We start from the raw sequence: 23,074 nt of genomic DNA, 5'->3' as shown, positions 1-23,074 counted from the left end.
GAGCTGCAGTAAGAGCACAGACAGATGATAGCTCATTAACTACGGGCTGCAATGGTAATATGAGCAAGAGGGTCAAAGTTCAAAGCGCAATGTTAAAAAGTAGTAGGTGCCAATTATATGCATACTGCAATCGACACGTACTAAAAGTTAATGGAAAAAGTATTGATTTGTGAACATAGCAATACTTTAAATTCACCTTTCATCCAAAAGGCATCAGTCGAGTTGGAGAGTCCTCGCCATTATACTAAGTTCACATTTTGACATGGATTTGTCACAAGCCAAGGGGAGAATGGGTCAGAAGGGTTCATAGTCGTTATGAATGGTCCAAACTCAGAGGGAGAAACCATATTATCTAAATATATAGTGATAACCACGCACATCCTTGAGGGAATTCATACGGTTGCACTTGTACACATGAAAGGTGACATGGTCATGTATTGAAGTGTAAAAGTGCTTAAAAGAAAAGTACAAACCCTGGCTTCTGTCTCCCCTCCACACGGCTTGACAATCACTGAGTAAAGTGGGAGTTAACGTCTGTTTCGGAAAGTCGCAAAACCAGTTCAGGTGGAGCGTACAGACAGCTTTAGTGGTGTCTCCTCAGTTGAGTGACTGTTGCTTCAATTTGACAAAGAAACCCCCATTCACACCTTGACTTGTAATTCTCAACAATTCCCATGATTGAGCATCTTAGACATCTTTATTGTAGAGATGCTCAACCTGTGAATTTAGAGATTAAAGGGTAGCTTTAATGAGCATAATACATTTATTTAGCTCTGAATCACAACATGCCACAAAAAGATCTTGCACAGAAGGTTATTTAAGGATTGTGTGATAAACTGGAATTTATTTGACAGAATATGTCAGACATTTTGAGTTTTGCTCAGGACACCGACAAACGTATGTTCAGTTAAGAAAACGTTCATCAACGTGACATCAAAATTTAGGCCACGGCAAGAGCAGAGGAGTGTTCTTGATGTAGTCCTGGAAGCCTGGAACTGATCCCCACTTCTTCATGGCCTGCTTCTCCAGGATGGGGATGCCGCTGACGTAACGCAGCAGGAACCAGACGAAGAGAGGCGACGCCACACTCAGGTACTGGGGACCCTGCATCACTGATGAGGCTGAGAGCCAGAGACCCGACCACTGCAGGATCTCTCCAAAATAGTTTGGGTGTCTGCTGTAAGCCCATAGTCCACTCTGGATGAATTTCCCCTGGAGGAATAAATTAAAATAAAATAAATTGGACAAGCCATTTACACTCAGCGAATGATGCATTAAAGGTTGCTCAGCATGGCCTCTGTTAACTTACAGCATTATCTGGGTTTCGCTTGAAAAGCAATTTCTGCTGGTCAGCAATAGCTTCAGTAGCGAAGCCCAGGCCCCATATAGTCCAGCCGAGGTAGTCCCTCGTTCCCAGAGGCACATCTCGCTTCTCGGTATTCAGCATGAGGGTGGGCAGGAGGGTCATAAATACCCACAGTGCTAAAAAAAAAAAGGAAAAAATTCTATCATCTTCACCCAGCCTTGCCTTAACACCACCATGAACTAAATGAGTTTGACTAACAGTAACCAACAGCTCCTAAATAGAATATATACATACTTAGAGCTGGAAATTAGACAGTGATTTATACAAGGCAGCACTCGCTTGAGTTGGGTGCCGATTTGGTCAAGGACTGTGGCAATGAGAGGAAAAGCATTTGCATCCCTTCCAAGTACCTTGAATAGTCCAATACACAAAGAAAGTCCCTGGGCTGTCTCTGACATTGTTGAACCTGCGATCATGACCGTCCTTCAAGATCCGCATGAAGAGGAATGTCCCCAGCCTGCAGAGAGAACATGGTTAACCTCCATTCACATTAACCAAAGGCATTATTCATTAACCCGACTTGAAGGTTTCACATTCATTAGTTCCTGCTCTGACCTGGCCAAGGACCCCTGGGTAACTTACACAAAACCTCTGCCAGTTTGAATGAGGCAGGACATAATCAGCATTCCTTTGTCAGGGATGTGTTTAACAGTGCAGGGGGTGTCATTTGGGGGGGGGGTCAGGCGCTGGGTAGCTCACCTGGTGGAGCGTGCACCCATATATAGAGGTATAGTCTTTAATGCAGCAGCCATGGGTTAGGTCCATACCTTTGCTGCATTACATTACCCCTCTGTCCCCCCTTTCATGTCTAAGCTGACGTGTCACAAATAAAGGCCTAAAATGCCAAAAAGAAATGTGGGGGGGGGGGGGCGGTCAAAGCGGCCTTCCTTACCTAGTCCCCATGCTGTCACCAACCCAGTCTGCACATTCTGCCGGACATGTCTGGCTCCTCCCCAGAAACGACTCAGGTGGGCAAGTAGTATAAATGTGCCAGATCCTGGAGGAAGAAGAAAAAAAAAAAAAAAAAAAAAAGACAAGCTGCAGACTCAGGGCGGTTGGGACATGGGTATGGCGGATTGCTCTACTCTAGTAAGGCGTGTTCAATAAATCTTTTACCCAGGATACTGCAGACAATTGGTTCCAAAGTTCAAGGGTAAAATTTACCGGAGCACAGCGCACGGGGGAGAACCAGAGGAGGACGAGTCAAAGGAAGGTGTCAAGTTGATTCATTTGGGAAAAATTATACCGAAATCAGCCATTGGTGTCAACAGGTAAGATGCACCGCTCCACATGTAACAGATGATTTTGGACTGATCTGGATTCAAGCCTCAAAAACTCACAGTCTAATTATATACTGGGGCTGCAATTTAAGATTATATTAATTGTTATTTTTAATTAATTTGCTAAGTTGTTTGGTCTGTAAGATGTCAGTATGGTGAAAAATGTTGATCACAATTTCCAGGGTGACACCTTCCCATTGCTTGTGTTGTCCAACCAGCAGTCCAAAATCCAAAGATATTCAGTTTGTTATTATATGAGCAACAACAAAAAAAAAGCTGAAATCCCTACCACTGCTGGAACTGGATCATTTTAGCTCATTTTTACAGACATTAAAGATACTCAATATTTGCAAATACGTTTTCTAATCGATTAAATCAACTTATTGTTCCAGCTCTGGCGGACACTAATATATTAAAATACATACAGTAATTCTAATGTGATTATTATTGTGCTGTTCAGGCACATGAACTGGAGATGACATTTTTTTTTTTTTTATTACCAATGCAAAAGTGAGACCGGGTAGCCGTAATCCCTAGAGTCTCACATGCCAGACCTATGTCCACAGCGCTGTGTCAGCGTTGGAGTTTATGGTCCGGCTGCCCCGCCTGCCTATTATGGGATAGAGGAAATAAATGCTCTGGTGTGTATGCATGTCTTTAAACTAATCACAATCGTCCTGGGCCGCGCAATGTGCATCTATTAAGACTACCAGTGGGGAGACAGGCTGTGTCCATTCGTAATGGGGCTCCACAAAAAAAGGGCCCCCCCCCCCCCTTTTTTGGTGAATGAAGAGGGCCCCGGGATCCCTGCGTACGCCCCTGCTGACACAGGGCCGTTCAGCTTCTTAAGACGAAGGAGGAGCTCTCTGGCTGTTTCACAACAAAGCTGCTTTAGATAACAGCTTTTATAATGGGGACAGTTCAATACTTCAATGCAGAGCCGAAACGCATTTTTTTTTTTAAATTACAAACTGACAAATCAAACACAGCTGAATTATGTTTAAGGTACCTACCTGTAGGCTCTTTTGTTTCACTTTTCTGTCGAGTTGACTTTACACCAAATACACTGTCCTGAATCCAAGAGTCAGGCTGCAAAAGCAGTCAGCACATGGCTGCAAATCAACATTTACATAGGCTATGGAAATGTTCACTAGTCCCCCCCCCCCCACACACACACACACACACATTACCTGCCAAATCATAAAACTTCTCGGTTCTGAAGGCTGCAGCCAGAGCCCAGCCGGCCCACTGGATGCCCAGGTCGGTGGCGGCGCACTTGGCCAGGGTGCTGCCCATGATCACGTCCTGCAGGTCGGCGAGCAGCGCGGCGATGTGCTCATTTATCATAGGACTACCCCTCAAACACACACGGACACACACACACGTTCACAGATTCTGGGTAAAGTTCACCGCTGCCGTTCTGCTAGCCTACTGGGAGCGGCTTGGCCGCAGGGGACTCTGGGTAATGTAGTTTTCAGAGGAGGCGCTTGATGTGATTCACGTGGGTAATCCTTCAATGGAGTAAAAATACAAAGTACCCTACCAAACTGTAAAAAAAGAAAAACTCCAATAAAAATAAAAGCCCTGCATGTAACCCTCATGTTGTCCTCGGGTCAAACTGACCCGTTTTCCTATATCAATGTTCTTTTTATCTACCCAATTGCAATTACCCAAAATGTATTGTTATTTAATTTTTATAGCATTTGAAAACAAAAACTGAAGTGTTTTTGAAATAGTATTGAGTAAAAGTTGACGTATTCCAGTCTGGGATTATCCATCAACATCCATTCCTTTCATTTTTTTTGCATTTCTAACTCTAACATTAGGTATAATTTTCTATAAATGAGCTTTATTGACCATAAATTCCCAAATAACTGCAAAACTAAAGTTAATAAGTTAGTGTTACATAGTGTTGAAAACATCAAAAAATAGTGACAAACATTGAAAAAAGCGTCAAAAGTGTTGAAAAAAGGACAAAACTGTAAGAAAACTTTTTTTTTTTTAAACGTCAACAAAAGTGTTGATTTTCAATTTTTACGGGAACACAACACAAGGGTTAAAATATTTCTAAAATATAATCCACATATGGATTCGTGGGTGGTGATGGTGCAGTGAATACGACACAAGCCTTTGATGTGGGAGACATGGGTTCAATTCCCACTGTGATACATCAGTTACTGTGTCCCTGAGTGAGGCCCTTAACCCCTAGCTGCTCCAGAGGAGTACAGCCTCGGATATATATAGCAATTCCAAGTCCCTTTGGGTAAAAGCGCCAGCTAAATAACATGTAATATAATGTAATGTTTTCCTTCATCAGGAATAAATACAGTCAAGACCCAATATGGCAGAGAGTACAAGTCCAAAAGCCAACTCTGGTGACTTTGCTAAAAAGTTCCAGAGACAGCTGAGCAGAAGCAAGGAAAAGGTAAATGTCTGCGAGTTGGATTTCCCAAATAACAAGAGGTTAGTAGTGGCTGTCACCATGAGGTATGTTTGCTTTTTCTGCAGGTTCTGCAAAAGCTGGGGAAGACAGTGGAGAGCAGAGACGACCAATTTGAACAGTGTCTGCAACAGTTTAATGACCAGCAGGTAATAAAATGCCTCCTGCTTAGGGAGAAAATAAAAAGTGCAGAGTTACTCTTTGTGTTTATTTGGCCAGTAAAATAGATTTACATGAAACAATTACAAAACGCAAGTCTCTTGGTTAAAAAACAAATTCTGCTGCTTTACTGTGTATGTGAACAATGGGAGGATTTATTGACCATTAACTTACTCAGAGGATCAAATATCATAAAAAGCCATGCACCCAAAGACAGACCATCATGCCCCTGATGTCTATTTGCAGACTGATGGGAACCGGATGTACAAGGACCTGAGGAACTACATCAATGCAGTGAGAGGTGACAGTGGGTTTTGCTTGTCGATGCTGCAGAACTGGAGACGTGTGTCCTTCTGCAGGTCTCACATGGACCATTCTGCTTTTCACAGACATGCGTGAAGCGTCAAGACGCCTGTCCCAGTCCCTGTTTGATGCTTATGAGACGGACTGGGCTGGAGAGGAAGACCTAGGAGCCATTGTAGAGGTCCGTGTTAGTCAGCATTCTGTTCTTCCATGGATTTCTATACCCTGAACTTATCCCCATCCCTCAACATTAATTACAGCCTCTGTTTTTTTCCCTTATTGGTAAATTGTTGTATGTATGTGCTATTTGTTTCTGTATTTATTGTTTCTTTGTTTTATTTCATATTTATATTTAATATTTTTATGCACTGTATGTCCCAACATCCAAGGCAAATTCCTCGTAAGCGCAACTTATTTGGCAACAACAGATTCTGGATCGATTGATTTGTCTACGTTTGTGTTTTATCTTTGATTTTATTTGATTTTTTTTTTTTAAATCTTCCTTAAAAGTTGATTGTTTGAGATATATTTGGAGATATATATATATATAAATATAATAAAATGCTGTGAAACCTAGAGCAGTTACAGTACATTTGCACATTTGTGTTTTACCAGTAGACGGCAGCAGGACACACACATCCCCTAGGGACCAACCCCTGTCTTTCCCCCCCTCTTTATTCATAATTAATGCAATATTCATGCATCACCTTTTGATAAGGGCGAAGACCTCCTGTGGAATGACTTTGAGGTGAAGCTATTAGACCAGGCCGTGCGCACCATGGAGTCCTACGTCAGCCAATTCCCAGATGTCAGGGTAAGACAAGAAGAAGCCAGTATGGAAGTATTATTATTATTATAATACATCATATTTTAAAAACTACATGTGTTTTATGTCTAGTAGCTAGTAACTAAAGCCGTCAGATGAATGTAGTGGAGTAAAATGTAGACTATTTCTCTCTGAGATGTAGCAGAGTGGAAGTAGAAAGTTAGTGTAGTACTTGAGTAAATGTACATTCCACCACTGTGTAGTTCACATTCACAGACACACACACACACACACACACACACACACACACACACAGTACATATCTGGGTCTTTTTCCATCTGTAGGAGAAAGTAGCCAAGAGGGGGAGAAAACTGGTGGACTACGACTCTTCCCTTCGCCACCTGGAGGCACTGCAGACTGCTAAGAAGAGGGACGATGTCAAGATCACCAAGGTTATTAACAGTGGCATGCATTTCTATTTTTTTGGCTGTGTATTTCAACCTATATTTGTTCAAAGATATACTTTGAAATTAAGTCAATATTTCCCTCTGCAGGCGGAAGAAGAGATGAAAGCTGCCAGAAGTGTCTATGAAGGCATCAACACTGAGTTAAAAGAGGAGCTGCCTGTGCTCTTTGATAGGTCTGCTGGCACATTTTCTATTATTATGAGATGGGAGGGACGGTGGACACATTATGTCTCACATTATGTGTTATTTTGTCTTTCTTAGCCGCGTTGGATGCTTTGTGGCAGTCTTCTCAGCCGTGTCAAATTTACGAGACATCTTCTACAAGGAAATGAGCACGGTGTGTTTTTTATAGAGCCACTTGGCTTAACAATGTGAATTATCATAAAAGTTGTTCAAACCAATCCTCTGCTCTTTCAGCTCAACCTCGACCTACACAACGTGATAAAGGAGCTGCAGGCTCAGCATCCGGACAAAATGTTTGCCTTGAGGGGATGCAACGGTCAGTTTTTCTTTGAATTTTGAAGCCAGTTTGAATGACGATAGTGCGACAAAATGGTATCACCTAGGCTACTCATGACAGCGGAAGCTCTGTCAAACCCAGATATGACAAAACACCGTAAATGAAAAGCCTCTTCTCATCCTGATCCTACTGATGCAACCAGCAGGGCTGTTTTTTTGCAGCTCCAAAAAGCATTTAATACCAACATATTCCATGTATTTTGTGGCCAAATAGTTACACTGTGGGTCCAAAGCTGCAATATTTACTACATCATTAGTCGTATTTTCCTGACTTGCAATTCCTTGGATGCTGTAGGCCCACACCCCCACAGACAAAATGCTTGCCAAAGAACTTTTATTTTGGGATGAATCATTTGAATAAGTTGATGTTTGTAATTTGAGGATAGAAGCAAAGTGTTCAAACCAATTCCTTGTTGGCTGATATTTCCTTTTGCAAAAAAAAAATATTTCAGATATGGATCCCTGAAGAGACGAAGTCTAATGTCCCCTAAGGCCTGGAAAACCAGCTTCTCCGACTTTCACAAGAGCTATAACCCCAAACCGGCCCAGAGGTTTAGCTTCAAGTCCCCGGACAAGCCTCGCCACAGCACCCTGTCCAGAGAGAGCAGCATCCTCGCGGTCTCCCCGCCGTCACCTCTTCTGGAGACCCCCGAGCCCAGGGACCCGGACGCGGGATCCAGCCCCAGCGAGACCCACGGTTCTCCCGCACAAGGAGACGCTGCGGCTGAAAACCAGCTGAAGTCGGGGGAAGACAGCAGTCAGGTGGAAGAGGAGAAGGGCCTGGAAGAAGAGGAGCCTACGCCTCCTGCGGGATCTGATGATAAGGGGGACGGCGGGAAAGCTCCGGCGAGTGAGAGCAGCTCTGAACTCAACAACTCCTGTGATTCGCTGAGCTTGGAGCTTCAGCTGTCCGCAGCAGACGACATCCCGCTGCACATCGAAGAGAGAGAAGAAGACACGTTGCTAGTTCGCAACGCTCCTAAACCAAATGGACTGGAGAATGGAGAAGTTTCTGGGCTAACCTCTGACACTAAGGACCTGAGCATTCCTCACAAGGTTTGTCATTTGATTGGCTTAAAGAATGGTGATGCACACCTCCTCTGTGTATTCACCATTGTTGTTTTTTTCTGTCATGACTTCCCTGTTTCATGACACTTTTCTTTGTATCCCATCCAGAATGCTCCTGCAGAAAAACAGGCATCTCCGGACTCAAAAAGCACAGACGTTTGAAGTATTCAGACTTTATGTTTGGTAGGTTTTTCATGCACACATTTTAGCCCTTGTGTTGTCCTCCAGGGTCAAAAAGATTAACACTTTTTTTTTTTTTTGCACTTTTTTCGACATTTGACATTTTCAACACATTATTGTTTTATTTTTTTTCACCACCACCACCTTACTGCCACTGGTTTTACACTACTTTTTGGAATCCATGGTCATTAACTCCTAATACTTGAGGTATTAAAGCAGAAATTATGAATTATTGTTGATATATGTTGAACGGATGAGTTTGGATACTGTTCAGGATACTGAAGTGAAACCATTTCAATTTTCACCCGAAATTCAATGAAAGTGATCAATTGTATTTGCTAAGAGCGTTGCATGGAATCCATCCTTTTTTTTGTGGTAATTTGGTTAAAAAGAAACCCGTATTTCAGATAGAGACATTTTTTAAAAGGGGTCAAATTTGACCCGAGGACAACAGCAGGGTTAACCACGTTATCAGTCTTCTTATTCCCTTTTCTATCTTGTTTCTATATTTGACGGAGCTTTTCTTCCATCTGTGTCCGCCCTGTGTGGATTCAAACAGAGAAGCGCAGAAGAGATTGAAGGCAACAGCTGCACAAGAGAGAAAAATGTGGAGACAGCCGCGCTGAAGGGTCCAACTGTGGTGTCAAGGAATGATGGGCTGTGCATGGACTTGGCTGGTGTTAGTTTCCTATTTATCTTTTATTGAAATCACTGTAAGTCGTGTTTTTTTTGTAACAGCCATGTATCATCGGAAGTATCCTTTCAAAAGTATAGATACATTACTGCCGGACCGGACTGCATCCCCAACCGGATCCATTTTAAAGTCAGAGTAGCTATGTTATGTGTCTAATGTTAGCAACCATGAATGCCCCAATAGGTTTACATTGTTAGAAAAGTTTCTTACTGCCTACAGTATGGTCAGCGTTTGCAGACGGCCTGTACTGTAGAATTCAATTCCCAATTAGATGTTTTACTTTTTTCACTCACAAAACTGGAATCTTTTAATTAGGTGTGCACTGTAAAAATAAAAACATTATGTAATTCTGAACAATGATCTATTTTTGTATAAGGATTAAACACTTTTTTTTTTTAATGTACATAAAAGCTTACATATATAGAAATGATGGGCATAAGATGTGTACACAATAAATTCTATCTTGTTTAATTTAATATAAAATAAGTTGTCAACAGCTGTGGTTGCTTCTCTGCCAATGGCGGTTTTAAAATGATAGGGACAAAAATAACGAGCTCTCACTCAGCTCCCATTTCTCAGCTGACTTGTCGTATATTGCCAGACCTTCCTCCACAGCGCTGCGGAGGAGGGTGTGGCTAGTCCACACAGCATTCCGGGATGGGAGGAAAAAAAACGTTCTCTGGTGTATTGGCATTTCTTAAAACCAATCACAATCATCATGGGCGGCGCTAAGTCTCGAGAGGAGCCACGGCGCCTCTGCAAAATAGTCTCCGGAAGGAACTTGTTTTGGCGGAACGTGTGTACGTTCGAAGGTCGTTTTAGTCGTGCAACAGAAAACTCCGATTGGACAGATAGTCTAGCTAGCTGTCTGGATTTACCCTGCAGAGGTCTGAGGAGCAGCTAACCAGAGTCCTCAGAAATCCACCTAACTTAATGTAAAACCTTCAAGTTTATCTGGACCTGCAAAAAGGAACAGTTGCATTCCAGAGTTAAAATGTTGGGAGTGGTCTGGCAATGAGAGGTCGGTCTTTATCGCATTGAGGCGCTGACACACCAACGCGGTTATTGGTCGTCCGACAATCTGGCGAGGTCGATGACTCGAGTCTGTTCGGTGTGTTCCGTGCCGTTGTCAGCCGGAGGAGCCTCGGCCTTCATTTTGGCCGATTATACATGTTGAATCGGTAGGCGGGCAGTCAGACTCACTGACCAATCTGATTGGTGGAGTGCTAACCCCGGAAATGACGAGCGGGATGAGCGTGACAGAGACAAAATCTGACCAAAATCTTTTTAACTGACCTTTTTCAATCTGAAATGAAGACAGATTCAGCAACCGCACGGCCCAGTTCTTGTATAACCCTTGTCCCGTCAAAATTAAAAATTAACAATTTTGTTGATATTTTTTATCAATGTTTTTTCAGTATCTTTTTTACATTTAGTCCCTTTTTTCAACACTTTTGATGCTTTTTTTAATGTTTGTCCCTTTTTTGACGTTTTCACCAACACCACGTAACACTAATTTATTAACTTTAGTTTTACAGTTATTTTGGGAATTTATGGTCAATAAACCTCATTTATAGGAAATTTTGCCTAATGTTTGGGTTAGAAAAGGAGAAATTAGGAATTATTTAGACTAAAATTAAAGGAATGGATGTTGATGGATAATCACAGACTGGAATATGTATGGAAGTGGTTTTGAATAGTAATTCAAAACCACTTCAATTTTTTTTTCAAATGCTATAAAACTGAATAAGACATCTTAAAATTACCCATCAAAATCATCCCAAAGAGCAATCATGTTATTTGGGTAATTACAGTTGGGTAGTTATAAAGAACATGGATATAGGAAACGGGTTATTTTGACTCGAGGACAATACGAGGGTTAAAATGTTTTCAGAAACACGTTTCGGTGAACTTTTTGCATAAAATACGAGATTGTGTTCCGAACGAGACGCCATTTTGAAATTCCGGAGAAGCCAGTGCCATGTGACGCGTTTGTCCAATCAGCTGCAGGTTTTCATTTTCTGGCCGAAAATACAGATTAGCGCCGCCGGCAGTTATAGAGACGTACTACGTTTCTCGCAAACGCAGAACATAATCTCAAATTGGCGTCGCTTCGGTGTTTTCCAAGGCACTTTTTGGACCAGCTGCCGTCGGGTTGGTGTGTCAGAGCCTTTGGTTTAAAGACAGTCTTGCATACCCGGACCTTAGTTTGATGATAGGAAAATGTGTGTTTTTGCTTCATTTGTTAGATTTGAGCTTCCTGAAAGGTGTTACGGTCAACTAGATGTTCAGTTGACCACATCACATTTCAGGAAGCTCACATCTAATCTCTTTTTCTTTTAATGAATGAAGCAAAAACACACATTTTCTAATGAACTGTGACCCTAGGATTTTCATTACGGTAGACAGAATCAGGACAAAGCAACCACTTATTGACACAGAATGTTTGAAAAAAAGATAAAAAAGAAGAGAGGAACCACAGACTACAGACATTTTGATTTTTTTTTTCTAACCCTTTAAAATCCTTTATTTTAACTGTGAAGTCACCTGGATGACATGCACTCTGAAGCTGTCAGCTTGAGAGACAACCTACTTTTGGAACAGAGAGTTATGGATTTGAGGACGTGTTTTTCTTGTTTACAAAAACAGGAAGGGAGGAGTGAAATACAATATATCCATGTACGGTATCATATTATCTTGTCCAGCTGAATGTGACTGACTTTGTGACTTCTTTTGAAATGATTACTCCACACACAAAGATTAGTCCACTCATCTTTGAGGAGGTACAGTATCTCAACTTTGAAAAGTGCTTTCAAAAACGTGGCTGTTTACCATGCAGGAAGGATGTCGGGTGGGCCCCAAAATCAGACCGGCCCAGTACTGGTTTGGGCCAGTCTGGCATTGAAAACAAAACATGCACGAACAGCACTGTTAACAATAGAGTCTAATATACACATATTTCACATGGCTTTATTGTGGCTGAATCCATAATTAGAAAAGCTGCCACACCGGCTCTGTTAACACTTACAGGTTGAGACAATATGAAATCTGGCACAGTCAAATGGAGTGCAGCAAATTGAAGAGGCTACCAAGTTGCCTCATGGAACTTGTATGCTTAACCCATGGTAGGAACCATAGACCGTACCGTCTATGGTAGGCACTTAAAGTCAACATACCTCGCTTGGCCTCTGTTCAGATTCACCAAATTAGTCTGCAACTATTTTAGTAAGCCATTAACTATGGATAATCTGAAATAAGGTAAGTATTTTCATTATTACAATGAATTACTTTGTATGACAGAAACAAAAACTGTAATTGGAAAATGATTGAACAAGTTAATTAATAACAAATGATAATTAATAATATACTTACATACATACCTGGACTCACATACATACCTGGACACTATAACTGCTCTAAACTGATAATTTATGGTAAATGTCTTTTTATAGCCAATGGTTTTTTATTATTATTATTACTATTGTTGTTTTTATTTTAGTTATTTTTTTACACAGTTTTTTTTCTCTCTATATTGTATTTTTTTTTAATTTAATTTAATTAATTTTTACTTTTTTAGAAGCTGCTGAAAACTGCTGTTGGAAATTTCAATTTCCTTGCAGGGGCCATCCTAAAAGGATCAATAAAGAGAAGTCTAATTGATAATGTAAATAATTAATTTGTATCCTTCAAGCCTAAATAAATAAATATATATATATATAATATGCAAAGAAAAACTGTAGAACTGGCATAAAAAAAACTCAAAAGAAAAACTAAAGAACTGGCATAAAATTAGATTTCTAGCATGCACATCCTCTACTCTGTTCAACATGTTTACGTCATGAGAAATCCATCTTACCAATACACGATCTTTGACACGGAGCGGGGGGAGGAAAGGGAGGGGCGGAAATCGAGAGCGTGTGCTCAGCTGCATGACTCACTCATGAGTGTTGGAAGAAAGACGACGTGACTTTATTTCACAAACGCAGTTATAACAGCACCGCACGCAGCATACATTTCAAATTTAAGTCAATTTAACCAAGTTTGCGTTAGTTTCTCTCCACCTCGACGTCAGCGAAACGTTTGACCCGCTCCGCTGCGCCTGCGCCCAGGTAAGCCCACGCACCACAGCCGGGATGAATGCCCGGTTGTTCGGCGTTGAGAGCCGTGAAGGCTTCGCCTGGAAGTATGGACTACTTTACACGTAACGTTAGTCTTACTCTTTGGCTGGCTTTGTGTTAGTAAGCTAACTTCATGAGAACTACGAAGAAGTTTTCTTTTCTTTTAAAGTTTAGGTGTAGACAAAGAAAGTCAGCGTGTCTGTAACAAAGGTGAAAAAGGTGTCGACCGGTTAATTTTCATATAATGTCAACGTGTTGGTTTGTTTGTGTGTGATTCTTTTAGCTAGCCAGTGAGTTAACTAGCACTAGTTAACTAATAGTATTCCACCTTTTTAAGAAAGTGCATATTTCTTGCATGAGAATGTCTGGCCTCTTCTTTTGGTACTGCTATGACCCAATTGATTCTCGTAGTTTTATTTATTTATGTATTTATTTAATAAACTAGGCTAATAATGCTACAGCCTATTCAGTAGAGTGCAATTTACAATATACAAAAAGTTGTAGGCTACTTTAGCAAAGTATTTTTCTTTTCATGCTGCTTAATACAACCACTACTTGACTTAATTACTTAATTAGTTCATCTGAATAAAATGAATTGGCAATTCATAAAGGATATTGTTTAAGTGAATTTTCCTGCACAAATTGGGGGGGGGGGGGGGGGGAACGTATGAATCGATATTAGGCCTACGCTGCAGCCCAGGACTACATCCAGATATTTATGTGTATACATAAATAACTGTAGTTACATTGCAGATTCAGCAAAACAGTTGATCAGCTTATAACAAAGGAAAGGTTGACTTGTCATATTGACATATCCAGCAGTTTGTAGTTAAACTAGCTCCACCTCCACCGGATATAACAATTAATGTTGTAGTGATAATAACTACTGAGACTGGGGCCATTCTCCTGCCCCAAGGAACACTTTTACTTTCCACTAAGTACATTTTGCGGATCACGGTTGCAAATGAAGGTGATATTTTTTTTAAGTTTTTTATTATTGATTAATCTGCAGATTCTTTTCTTGGTTAATCATTAGGTCTGTGAAACCTAAGAAAACTGAAAAATTGCCTTTGGAATATCCTCTATCCCAAAGTGATGTCATCAGATGTCTTGTTTTGTTCAACCAACAGTCCCAAACCTCCAAATATTCAATTCAGAGTAATTTATATATATATATGTATATGTGTGTGTATATGTATATGTGTGTGTGTGTGTGTGGTGTGATATGTGTGTGTATGTATATTGTGTGTATATGTGTGTGTATAATATATATATATGTATGTATATATGTATATATGTGTATATATATATATTGTGTGTGTGTGTGTGTGTGTGGTGTGTGTGTGTGTGTGTGTGTGGTGTGTGTGTGTATATATACACACACACACACCTGGACTTAAATTCACACCTGGTCACTTTATCACTAAAACAATGACACTTTAATAATATTATGGTCTTTTTCTGTTTATTTGACGAATGTTGTTATTGTTGTTGTTATTGTTATTTTGTTGTCTTTATACTGTCTTTTTTTATCTATTTTTTTTAAATTCTTTTTATTTCTTTTTTCTTGCTAAAACTGCTGCTGGAACTTTCAATTTCCTCGCGGGAGTCTTCCCAAAAGGATCAATAAAGAGAAGTCTAAGTCTATTTAGGACCACATAGAGCAGGAAATGCTCCCATTTTTAAGAGCCTGTTGGCATTATTGCTAAAAGAAAAGATTTAATGTTCTCAGTACTTCTACCACCGGTGTGTTCTGATAGATCGTCGTTGCATCACAAGGGATTTGGAAATAAATAAGAGGTGTGACAGGTTTGTTTCAGTCTCGGCCCATAATAAACAGATTAGCGTGGCCCAACACTTAATATTCCCTCCTCAGCCAGCAGCTATGTATGCGGTTACACAACTCGGTCCTAGCCGACTGGGAGCTGAAGATAGAGCCCTGTGCCATTTTTAACACACTTTTCTATCTTCCAGATTCAGATATGGTGCCCTCGCCAACACTCTCCACAAATATAAACACAAATGTGACAGAGGGTGAGAACACTGCTTATTTAGCTTTGTTGTTTTAGGTATGTTATGAATGTGCTCTCACTAGTGATATCATAACCTTAAAGTCTGTGTTGCTTTATCAACGTGTCATGCTTGTGTTTTTTTTCTGCATTAGATATGGGGCCTTTAACATCCCTTCCTACACAAGCAAACACCACCATGATTCAGGGTAACTCCTACTCTTATTTTGTCTGTTCATGTTTTCTATAATTGGCACACAAACTAGACCCGACCGATATATCGGCGGGCCAATATTAGACATTTCCCCATATATCGGTATCGGGATTTATAATAGCTGATTAAAAAAATAAAATAAAAAAAAATAATGATTCTGATAAATTAATATTTAAAAAATAAAAATGGACTGTCAGCCGTGTTATGATTGTTGGCGTTGTATAGTCTGTCCACCAGAGGGCGCTCTACAGCGTCCCTGTTGGCAACAAAGATTATTATTATTTTGGTAATGCGTTTTTGTTCAAAGGACTTCAAGTTTAATATCTTAAGTTTGTATTTTTATACATTTTATTATCAGAACTTGAATATATTGTGATGTTCTGTTGTGACAATAAAACAAGTTATCATTATTTTAGTGGGAACTCATAAATAACTACAAATAACTCATGTTAGGTAGATCTGTTTGTTTTGTTAGGTGTTTCTGGATTTTTTTAAAAATATATCGGCCCATATATACGCATATTGGATTTTTAAATAATTAAATATTTGTATCGGGCTCTAACACAAACCAGTCACTTCCTGGACCCACGCAGCAGTGATACATGGTACAGTTTAGTTCCTCGCCTCTACAGTAGAACAATTGTATTGCCTTTTCACATGGTCTGTAACTTCACCAGTGGTTTGAAAATCTCTTTGCTTTAATCCCCCCCCCCCCCCCAGTGGTAACAACAGCAGCCCCCGCCAGTCCAGACGCCGCAGTTATAGCAGGTAACCATTCGCACTTTATTGTAGACTTTGTCTTGTTATAAGGTCTCAAAATTGCATTTAAAAAGAAATCTACCATTTTTGGCCTTATTTTTCCAGTGGTTATTGTTCTCATCCTGCTGACGGTAGCTGCTTTGGGCTTCCTGCTCTACCGGTATCTCTGCCACAACAAAGGAGACTACAGGACGACGGGGGAGCCGGCTCCGGGGGACGACCCCGATGACGAGTACAATAACCAAGCTGCGAGCGAAAAGAAGGAATACTTCATATGAATCTTGTGAAGACTTACAGAGAGTGAGTGGAGAAAGACAAAAGGGTCTGTAAAAGACTAAAAAGGATATAGGACGTTTTTTTGTTTGTTTTTTTAATGCATCTGCGTTTTGAGGGGAGGCCGCGGCTCTCTGGACACGGGGCAGAGAAAAACCTTGTTTTAGATTTTGTTGTGGATAAAAACGCAGAGGCGCACAAGTGATACCAAAGATCAGATTGTTACAGTAAGAGTGAATATTATTGAGGAATGAGGTGACAGACAACAGGTGTGCGTTGAGATTAGCAGAGCTAGGCATGAAACAGGTGGTGGGATTTTAGTGTGCCACAGTTACAGGATCAGCTAATACTCAGCAGCAATCAAAATGTAAGAAGTTTGTCTGCTACACTATTTATCAGCCAGGTTTTAGGCCTCTAGTATCTGCAATACGCTATTTAATATACTGTTTTATTCAGACTTATCTTTTTTTCTTTTTTTTTACACCAAACAAACCTTGTGTAAGACGTGTTGTGAAGCCATTGGGAGAAGTTACTTTTATATTGATATGCCTTTACAATTATAGTTTTCCTATGCAATTATTTTATAAGCAAGTTAAAAAAACAAAACAATGTCCTTTTTGAATCCAGGACAGCCTAAACATTGTTGTATTTGACTGTGTTGTACTTGGATTTGTATTATTGCTTGCCAGACAGTAACACATGACTTCCCTATTTGAGACAAATATGGAAGGCAATAAAACTGGATTCTGGGCTGGTGCCATTGTACAGTGTGACAGCGTACAGTGGTGTGAAATGCATTTCGAAATGGGCAGTGTCAGAAGCCCACAATCTGACTTTGAATGGATGATCAATGCACAAAGAGTTGAAATGTTTTAGAGATCATAAAGCACATTGAGTTTGTTGGACATGACTAGCTACATCCAATATTACCCCAAGCAACACAGAATCCCACTCTAATGAAGCTTATGTTCAGTATTTGTTGACTTTTAAGAGTCAACTGACAAAATATGGAAACACACCTTCGATACATGACATACCACAGCTTCAAATGACCAACAATAGATGTGAATTAAAATCTGACTGTATCAACAAGAACTGAATTTAATAAGCTTATTAAAGCTGGGATTTATTGTGGGTTGTCGGAGTAAATTGCGGTAACTGGCGACTCAGTGTAATGGTAGGTGATTGGGACAAAAATACAGATCCGTATTTGACTCAATACCTTTTTTATATCAAAGTGACAATATTTTGGTTATTGATTCGTTCATACAGTATGTATACTAAACTAAGGTGGGTGATAATTAGTTATGACAAAAAATCTTTAGTGATATAGGTATGAAGGCCAAGCAAGTAGAAGCATCCACTCACACAATCAAGTAAGTTGGTGAAACGATCAATTACCTGTGATGCAGTCCGGCCAGGGAAAGACAACATTTAAGCTATAATCACAACAAAACAATAACCAAATTCCCAGATGTTATCTCAGGTCACAGTCTTGAAATAAAAAAAAAACAAACCCTGCCCTGTTCTAGTACATTGTATATGTAAATCAAATTAAACAATCATGCAGCATTTCAAATTTCCAAAATAACCTTTATTCTAAACTTACATTTTAAATTTTAAGTTTAGTATAAAAAAGTTAAGTGCACCTAAGATCTTTTTTTTTTCTTCTTTTTTTTTCAAAGTACCCCACCTTTGACACTCATCTCCTTTAGTAATCTTAAAAGATCGAACGTGTACCAAAGTCTATCACGTCACTTTAGTACATACATCTATTTTACAAAATATTGTAAAGAGAATCCCTGAACTATATATGTCCATAATCCTTCAACAAAGAGTAATCCATTTGCTGGCTGTGGTTGGCATAGCATCTACTGGTCAGCTGTAGTTTACAGTACTTCATATTGCTGGGACAGAGCCACCAAACAGTTGGAGCAGAGATGGAATAATTTTTTTTAAAGTTTTGATAGCTGTGGCCTCTCCCCCAGCAGAACTGTGTGAAACGACAGCACGAGTGAGAATGTTGAACAGCGAGCCAATTTAAAAAACCACTCGAGTGACACGTCTGAGTAGCGTAGCTTGGTGTATGAGCTGCTGTGAGGAGTTCAGATGAATGAAGCACGTTTCCAGACAGCTGGTCTCTCCCATCTAACACCGAAATCACTGAAAGTTGGTCGACGGCAACAGCGTTTGTTTTCTGGTGGCCACAGCTGTTAAAACTTGATACGGTGCGTCGGATACCCAGTGACACGTTGACGCTACCAGACACCAAAATGAAGAATATCTACGAATATGTTTGTGGTATCCATGCTGACTTACCTAGTTTCAGATACCTTTTTTTATTTTAAGTTTGCAAGATAACGTATTGTGGAAAGATTCTAAAGTTTAATTAGCAGCACAAAAATGTCTTGGAAATGAACAATTATGCTGACAGTGATATAGCCTCTTTGCATTCACTTTCAGGCTACTACTACACACCTAGACATTTTCAATGGACTAGACTAGATGAATTTTCTAAATCTAAAAAAATTCTCACAGCTTTCTTTAAAAAGGCATGAAAACCAAATGAAGAGAAAAAAAAAAAAAAAAAAAAAAGTAGCCCCCTGTCTGCAACCTCTCAGATTTGCTTTGCAGTGCATGTCAGATAAAAAGTATTTAATCAAATCTTTTACATAGCAAAAGGTGCAAAAGTATGCAACAACTTAAAGATGTGATTGACTCACATAAAGTGACGTTAACGCATTAACAATTGCAGTCATGGTAGAATGAAGGTCTTGTACCAACAATCTTATATTTGCTTATTCAATGATATGTTTTTTCTTTTTTTTCTCCAAATTGTGACATTTCAAATTCCAAGTCCCAACCAAACAGAAGTGCATTGTAGACCAAATCTTTGGTACAACCAGCTCATTGGTTATACTAACAAATGTATTAGCCTAACTAGTCATGTAAATGTGGAAAAGTAATGAAGGAAAAAAAGAAACACTGAAATATTTATTAAAGTCTCCTCAACCTTTGAAAAACGTTGACAAGAAACTAATGCTATCACAAAGGTGACATTTTTCTACGGTGAATAAATACTTTAGAAATTGGTTTAATGATACCAAACGATACGGTGTGAAAAGACAGAGAAAAAACAGCGGAGGATAGTTCTTGTAGTCTGTACAATAAAACATTAGTGTATAAACTCTGGGTATCCGACTGTGAAATAAAAACAGGAGACTGCTAAATGCTAAAATGTTACACCAACCACGCTTCCCATTCAACTTACTATTTGGATTTTCTTAAATTTCTTTCCTTTAAGTTTACTGAAGTTAATTTGCTTTAAATTTGGGCTATCCCCAGTGCTCTTTGGCACTTGACTATGTTCATCTACAAATTGCCCAACAAGGTACAGTAAACCACTTTGGATATTGCATGAAATCTTTTCTTTAATTATTTGCCTCAGTTTAATTGGTCTAAATTTACAAGTGATTTAAATGTAACAATCTGTTAAGACTGTACAACAAATTAGCTGTAATATTTTGGATACTGTGCAAAGGACAAGACAGTTCTAGCTAAAAGCATCCAAGATGCCACTTCTTTTTCTTTTTTTTTTGTATAGTTGAGATGTAATTTCTCATGGTCATACTGGTATTTACATGAAACTATTACACATCTACCAATTTAACTACACTAAAAGTTTTCAAAAAAAGACAAATGGATTATTTTTTTTGCGCTTTTACTGCAACTTTAACTGCATTTCACTTTCACCATAAAGCAGCTAAACTATATAATGCGGGTCTGATAGTTCAATGTTTTATTTATGTAGCTTTTACAGGTATACAAGAACATCTCAAGGTAATTTGCGATCCATTCGATCAAATGAGACCAGGTCTCTTGAACGACTACAGATGCCTGAAAGAGGTCCAATCTGGAATGACCAAAGAGGGTTAGACCCAATGGACAATTATGGAATGAATTCTGCGACATTAAAAAGTTGCATTTGTCCTCTCCAGGCAGTAGCATTCATCATTTGATCTCTAGGTCAGAAGTGGAGTACTGTACCTTTCACAAGGGCTCTACAATATTACATTCCGTTAGGTGATATCAGTATTGTGGCATGACCAAGCAGCCTGAAGAGGGAGGCGTATGGGGATGGGGGAAGAACTGGGGCATCATTTGGGACGGGGACACGGTTTAGGCATGAAGGAGGAGTTGAAGAGTTGCTGTTACCAGATGGTATAACCTCCACTGGATCCACCCAGGAAGAAGTTATTCTTGCGCTGTGCCATTACAACATTGGCACCCTGCATGGCAGCCAGCTGAGCTGCATTGGGGGGATGTCCAGGAGGTGGGGGCTAGAAAATGGGAGAAACGGGCACAAACACTTAAGAGAGCTGATCAACTTTGGATTTTATACTGCAATAAAGTCTGTCTCCTTTTATTTATAATTTAGACTAGGTGGGTACTCACTGGAATGGAAACGCCGCTGCCTGCTGTGAAGCGAGCACCAGCATCATAGCTGCTATCCACCATCACTGTTGAACCATGGGGGTACATGGCTCCCATGGGATAGTAAGCCATGGGGACATTCTGGCCCATTTGCCCAACAGGCATATGTTGCATGGGCATAAACATCTGAGCACCAGGGTAGTGAGAGGACATCTGTGCCACCTGACCGGGCACCTGATGTGGAAGCACATATCTGGGCTGGTATATCTGCAGACAACAGAGATGGAAAGTCAGACCTGTTCACTGAGAGTATTGTGTTATTATTATGATGACATAAATGTAATAGTTACCTCAGAATATGCAGGTGGTGTGTCTGTGTAAGGAGGGGCCTGAGGAGACATTTGCATAGCAGGGGGGTATACAGGTGCAGAGTCTGCTGAGGGTACACAGCCTGCTGTTGATATGAACCTGCAAAACAACATTTTACTTTCAGCAACTGGTTTTCTTAGCAGTGACTGACCCAGACATCCCCAGGTTGAGTGAGTGATAGTTTTTTTTTGGCAGTGTTGAATTATCACAACACTAAAGAGACATTTTTAGAGGTCAGAAGTTTATCAGAAGCGGTCTGTCACAAAAAATGTATATTTACTATGTAGTTAAACAAAGAATAACACATTTTAAAACAGTAATAGAAAATATCTTATTTTAATATTAACAGAGCACTTTAATACAGCCCATAAGCAACATTTATTTTTTACAAAAAGATCAAAAGGGTAATGTTTTTTTTCTTTTCAAGGGTTTCCAAAAATTCTATAATGACATAAAACTATGAACTAAAGTATTGAAAATACTGCTTAAATTATAGTTATTTCAGGAACCAACGTCTTTCAAAAACATAAATGCATCAAGACAAACGTTTAACATCTACACAGAGTTGAGGAAATAATCGGTAGATTAATCGATAATAATAAAAAAAAAAAACGTTAGTCGCGGGCCTACTTGTGCACTTCAAACCCTGAAAGCAACAAAAGATCTGTTCAAATGAGGGGCATTTAGCGGAGAAAAAAAATATTACACAATGTATGTACCGTTACATATAAATATACTTACACACATTCGACATTATGCAAAATAACAATAAAACATTGGACTAGTAGTCAAATTGTTAGATTTAGATTTGAATGCAACGTTTAACCAAAACAGTAGAATCTGCCTGTATTGAGTGATGCTAGCTAACCGAAAATATGTGACCTGGCCACTAGCTAATGCTGTGGTGATATAAGGTGACTGACAGTAAATTTAGGCATTTATTATTTCCATCTAAAATATCTTATAATGAACTAGATGCCCAAAAATCAACGTGTGTGCTACACGGTTAGCCAGCAGACGTCAGTTTATTGTCATGTAACAGTTACGTAGCTAGCTAAACGTGAAGTCCGCTTCAGATGTAACGCTAACGACAGCTCTTCATCTGTAGTTACATCGTCAGCGCCGTAAAACGGACAGCTGACTAATTACCTAACCGGGGTCTGGGTAAATACCTTTGTTGTTCATTTTTCTGGATTGATCCGGAGGCTGAGGAATTTCTGATTAGACGGAGCTTTGCGTATCTTGTCACGGCCTTATAACAGGTTACGGCTTCACAATCATTCACTTCCTTGTTTTTCAGCTTCTTGTTGTTGTGGAAGTGGTGACGTCAGGCGTTCTCTATCTGTGGTACGAGGCACTCGGTGTTTTAAATGCGCGCGCCCTCTACCGTTAGAAACAGAGGCGTTCAGGGACTGGAGGTGAACTGTTGACTTCTGATGCTGAGGTTCTGGGTGGATATTTTTCCATCCAGTAAGAAATACATTTATTTGCACTTAACTAACTTAACAAAACGCACCTCAGAACAGCAGGTGTGACACTACTACAAAGTCATAGTCAAGTTGTTGGCAGATGGAGGTCTTTGGCTACTCTTTAAAAAACAAAATAAAAATAGCAGGCCATCAAAAAGCAAAGGATGCATTTTCCACAGTAGGCTA

General features: G+C 39.8%; 4 protein-coding genes across 8 annotated transcripts; 2 read left to right on the top strand and 2 right to left on the bottom strand.

Annotated features, from left to right (window-relative positions):
• Nucleotides 1-815: 815 nt before the first annotated feature.
• si:ch211-210c8.6 (uncharacterized) lies at nt 816-4,108 on the bottom strand. Of its 2 annotated transcripts, XM_032521445.1 has the most exons (6): nt 3,837-4,070; nt 3,660-3,735; nt 2,261-2,363; nt 1,717-1,826; nt 1,310-1,482; nt 816-1,212 (listed from the first exon to the last, which is right to left on the bottom strand). In XM_032521445.1, the coding sequence occupies exons 1-6, from the start codon at nt 3,846-3,848 to the stop codon at nt 934-936; spliced, it is 753 nt and encodes a 250-aa protein (XP_032377336.1). In that variant the 5' UTR covers nt 3,849-4,070; the 3' UTR covers nt 816-933. The 2 variants fall into 2 exon arrangements, with proteins under 2 accessions (XP_032377336.1, XP_032377335.1); XM_032521444.1 differs by lacking the exon at nt 3,660-3,735 and having other exon boundaries at nt 3,837-4,108.
• On the top strand, nt 2,375-8,569 carry bin2a (bridging integrator 2a). The gene is made up of 12 exons (XM_032521446.1): nt 2,375-2,637; nt 4,964-5,071; nt 5,155-5,235; nt 5,492-5,546; nt 5,635-5,729; nt 6,267-6,362; nt 6,660-6,767; nt 6,870-6,955; nt 7,044-7,119; nt 7,200-7,285; nt 7,754-8,357; nt 8,478-8,569. The coding sequence occupies exons 2-12, from the start codon at nt 4,988-4,990 to the stop codon at nt 8,529-8,531; spliced, it is 1,425 nt and encodes a 474-aa protein (XP_032377337.1). The 5' UTR covers nt 2,375-2,637; nt 4,964-4,987; the 3' UTR covers nt 8,532-8,569.
• Nucleotides 8,570-13,126: 4,557 nt separating this feature from the next.
• LOC116692269 (cell adhesion molecule 2) lies at nt 13,127-18,565 on the top strand. 4 transcript variants are annotated; one of them, XM_032520428.1, is made up of 5 exons: nt 13,127-13,352; nt 15,336-15,395; nt 15,526-15,579; nt 16,305-16,352; nt 16,449-18,123. In XM_032520428.1, the coding sequence occupies exons 2-5, from the start codon at nt 15,344-15,346 to the stop codon at nt 16,619-16,621; spliced, it is 327 nt and encodes a 108-aa protein (XP_032376319.1). In that variant the 5' UTR covers nt 13,127-13,352; nt 15,336-15,343; the 3' UTR covers nt 16,622-18,123. The 4 variants fall into 4 exon arrangements, with proteins under 4 accessions (XP_032376319.1, XP_032376317.1, XP_032376318.1 ...); XM_032520426.1 differs by having other exon boundaries at nt 13,134-13,352; nt 15,520-15,579; nt 16,449-18,565; XM_032520427.1 differs by having other exon boundaries at nt 13,137-13,342; nt 15,332-15,395.
• Nucleotides 18,566-19,448: 883 nt separating this feature from the next.
• dazap2 (DAZ associated protein 2) lies at nt 19,449-22,758 on the bottom strand. Its single transcript, XM_032520424.1, is given in 5 exon segments — nt 19,449-20,956; nt 21,072-21,317; nt 21,401-21,483; nt 21,486-21,518; nt 22,592-22,758. Coding segments are annotated over 5 exon segments (504 nt in total). The 5' UTR covers nt 22,605-22,758; the 3' UTR covers nt 19,449-20,827.
• Between the last annotated feature and the right edge of the window lie 316 nt (nt 22,759-23,074).

The sequence above is a fragment of the Etheostoma spectabile genome, chromosome 7 (assembly GCF_008692095.1).
Source record: "Etheostoma spectabile isolate EspeVRDwgs_2016 chromosome 7, UIUC_Espe_1.0, whole genome shotgun sequence".
In the NCBI taxonomy this organism is placed as follows: domain Eukaryota; kingdom Metazoa; phylum Chordata; class Actinopteri; order Perciformes; family Percidae; genus Etheostoma; species Etheostoma spectabile.
Note: the sequence above shows the minus strand (reverse complement) of the source record. Positions and strands in the feature narration are given on the sequence as shown.

What these genes read in the sequence shown, in the direction of transcription:
- si:ch211-210c8.6 (XM_032521444.1), bottom strand. Translation starts at nt 3,993, where the DNA reads ATGATAAATGAGCACATCGCCGCGCTGCTCGCCGACCTGCAGGACGTG. An exon ending in GAAGTTTTATGATTTGGCAG is followed by an intron (nt 2,364 to 3,836) that starts GTAATGTGTGTG and finishes TTCTTCCTCCAG; the next exon opens with GATCTGGCACATTTATACTA. An exon ending in TTGGTGACAGCATGGGGACT is followed by an intron (nt 1,827 to 2,260) that starts AGGTAAGGAAGG and finishes ATGTTCTCTCTG; the next exon opens with CAGGCTGGGGACATTCCTCT.
- bin2a (XM_032521446.1), top strand. Translation starts at nt 4,988, where the DNA reads ATGGCAGAGAGTACAAGTCCAAAAGCCAACTCTGGTGACTTTGCTAAA. An exon ending in TGAGCAGAAGCAAGGAAAAG is followed by an intron (nt 5,072 to 5,154) that starts GTAAATGTCTGC and finishes CTTTTTCTGCAG; the next exon opens with GTTCTGCAAAAGCTGGGGAA. An exon ending in AACAGTTTAATGACCAGCAG is followed by an intron (nt 5,236 to 5,491) that starts GTAATAAAATGC and finishes GTCTATTTGCAG; the next exon opens with ACTGATGGGAACCGGATGTA.
- LOC116692269 (XM_032520426.1), top strand. Translation starts at nt 15,344, where the DNA reads ATGGTGCCCTCGCCAACACTCTCCACAAATATAAACACAAATGTGACA. An exon ending in AAACACAAATGTGACAGAGG is followed by an intron (nt 15,396 to 15,519) that starts GTGAGAACACTG and finishes GTTTTTTTTCTG; the next exon opens with CATTAGATATGGGGCCTTTA. An exon ending in AGACGCCGCAGTTATAGCAG is followed by an intron (nt 16,353 to 16,448) that starts GTAACCATTCGC and finishes TTATTTTTCCAG; the next exon opens with TGGTTATTGTTCTCATCCTG.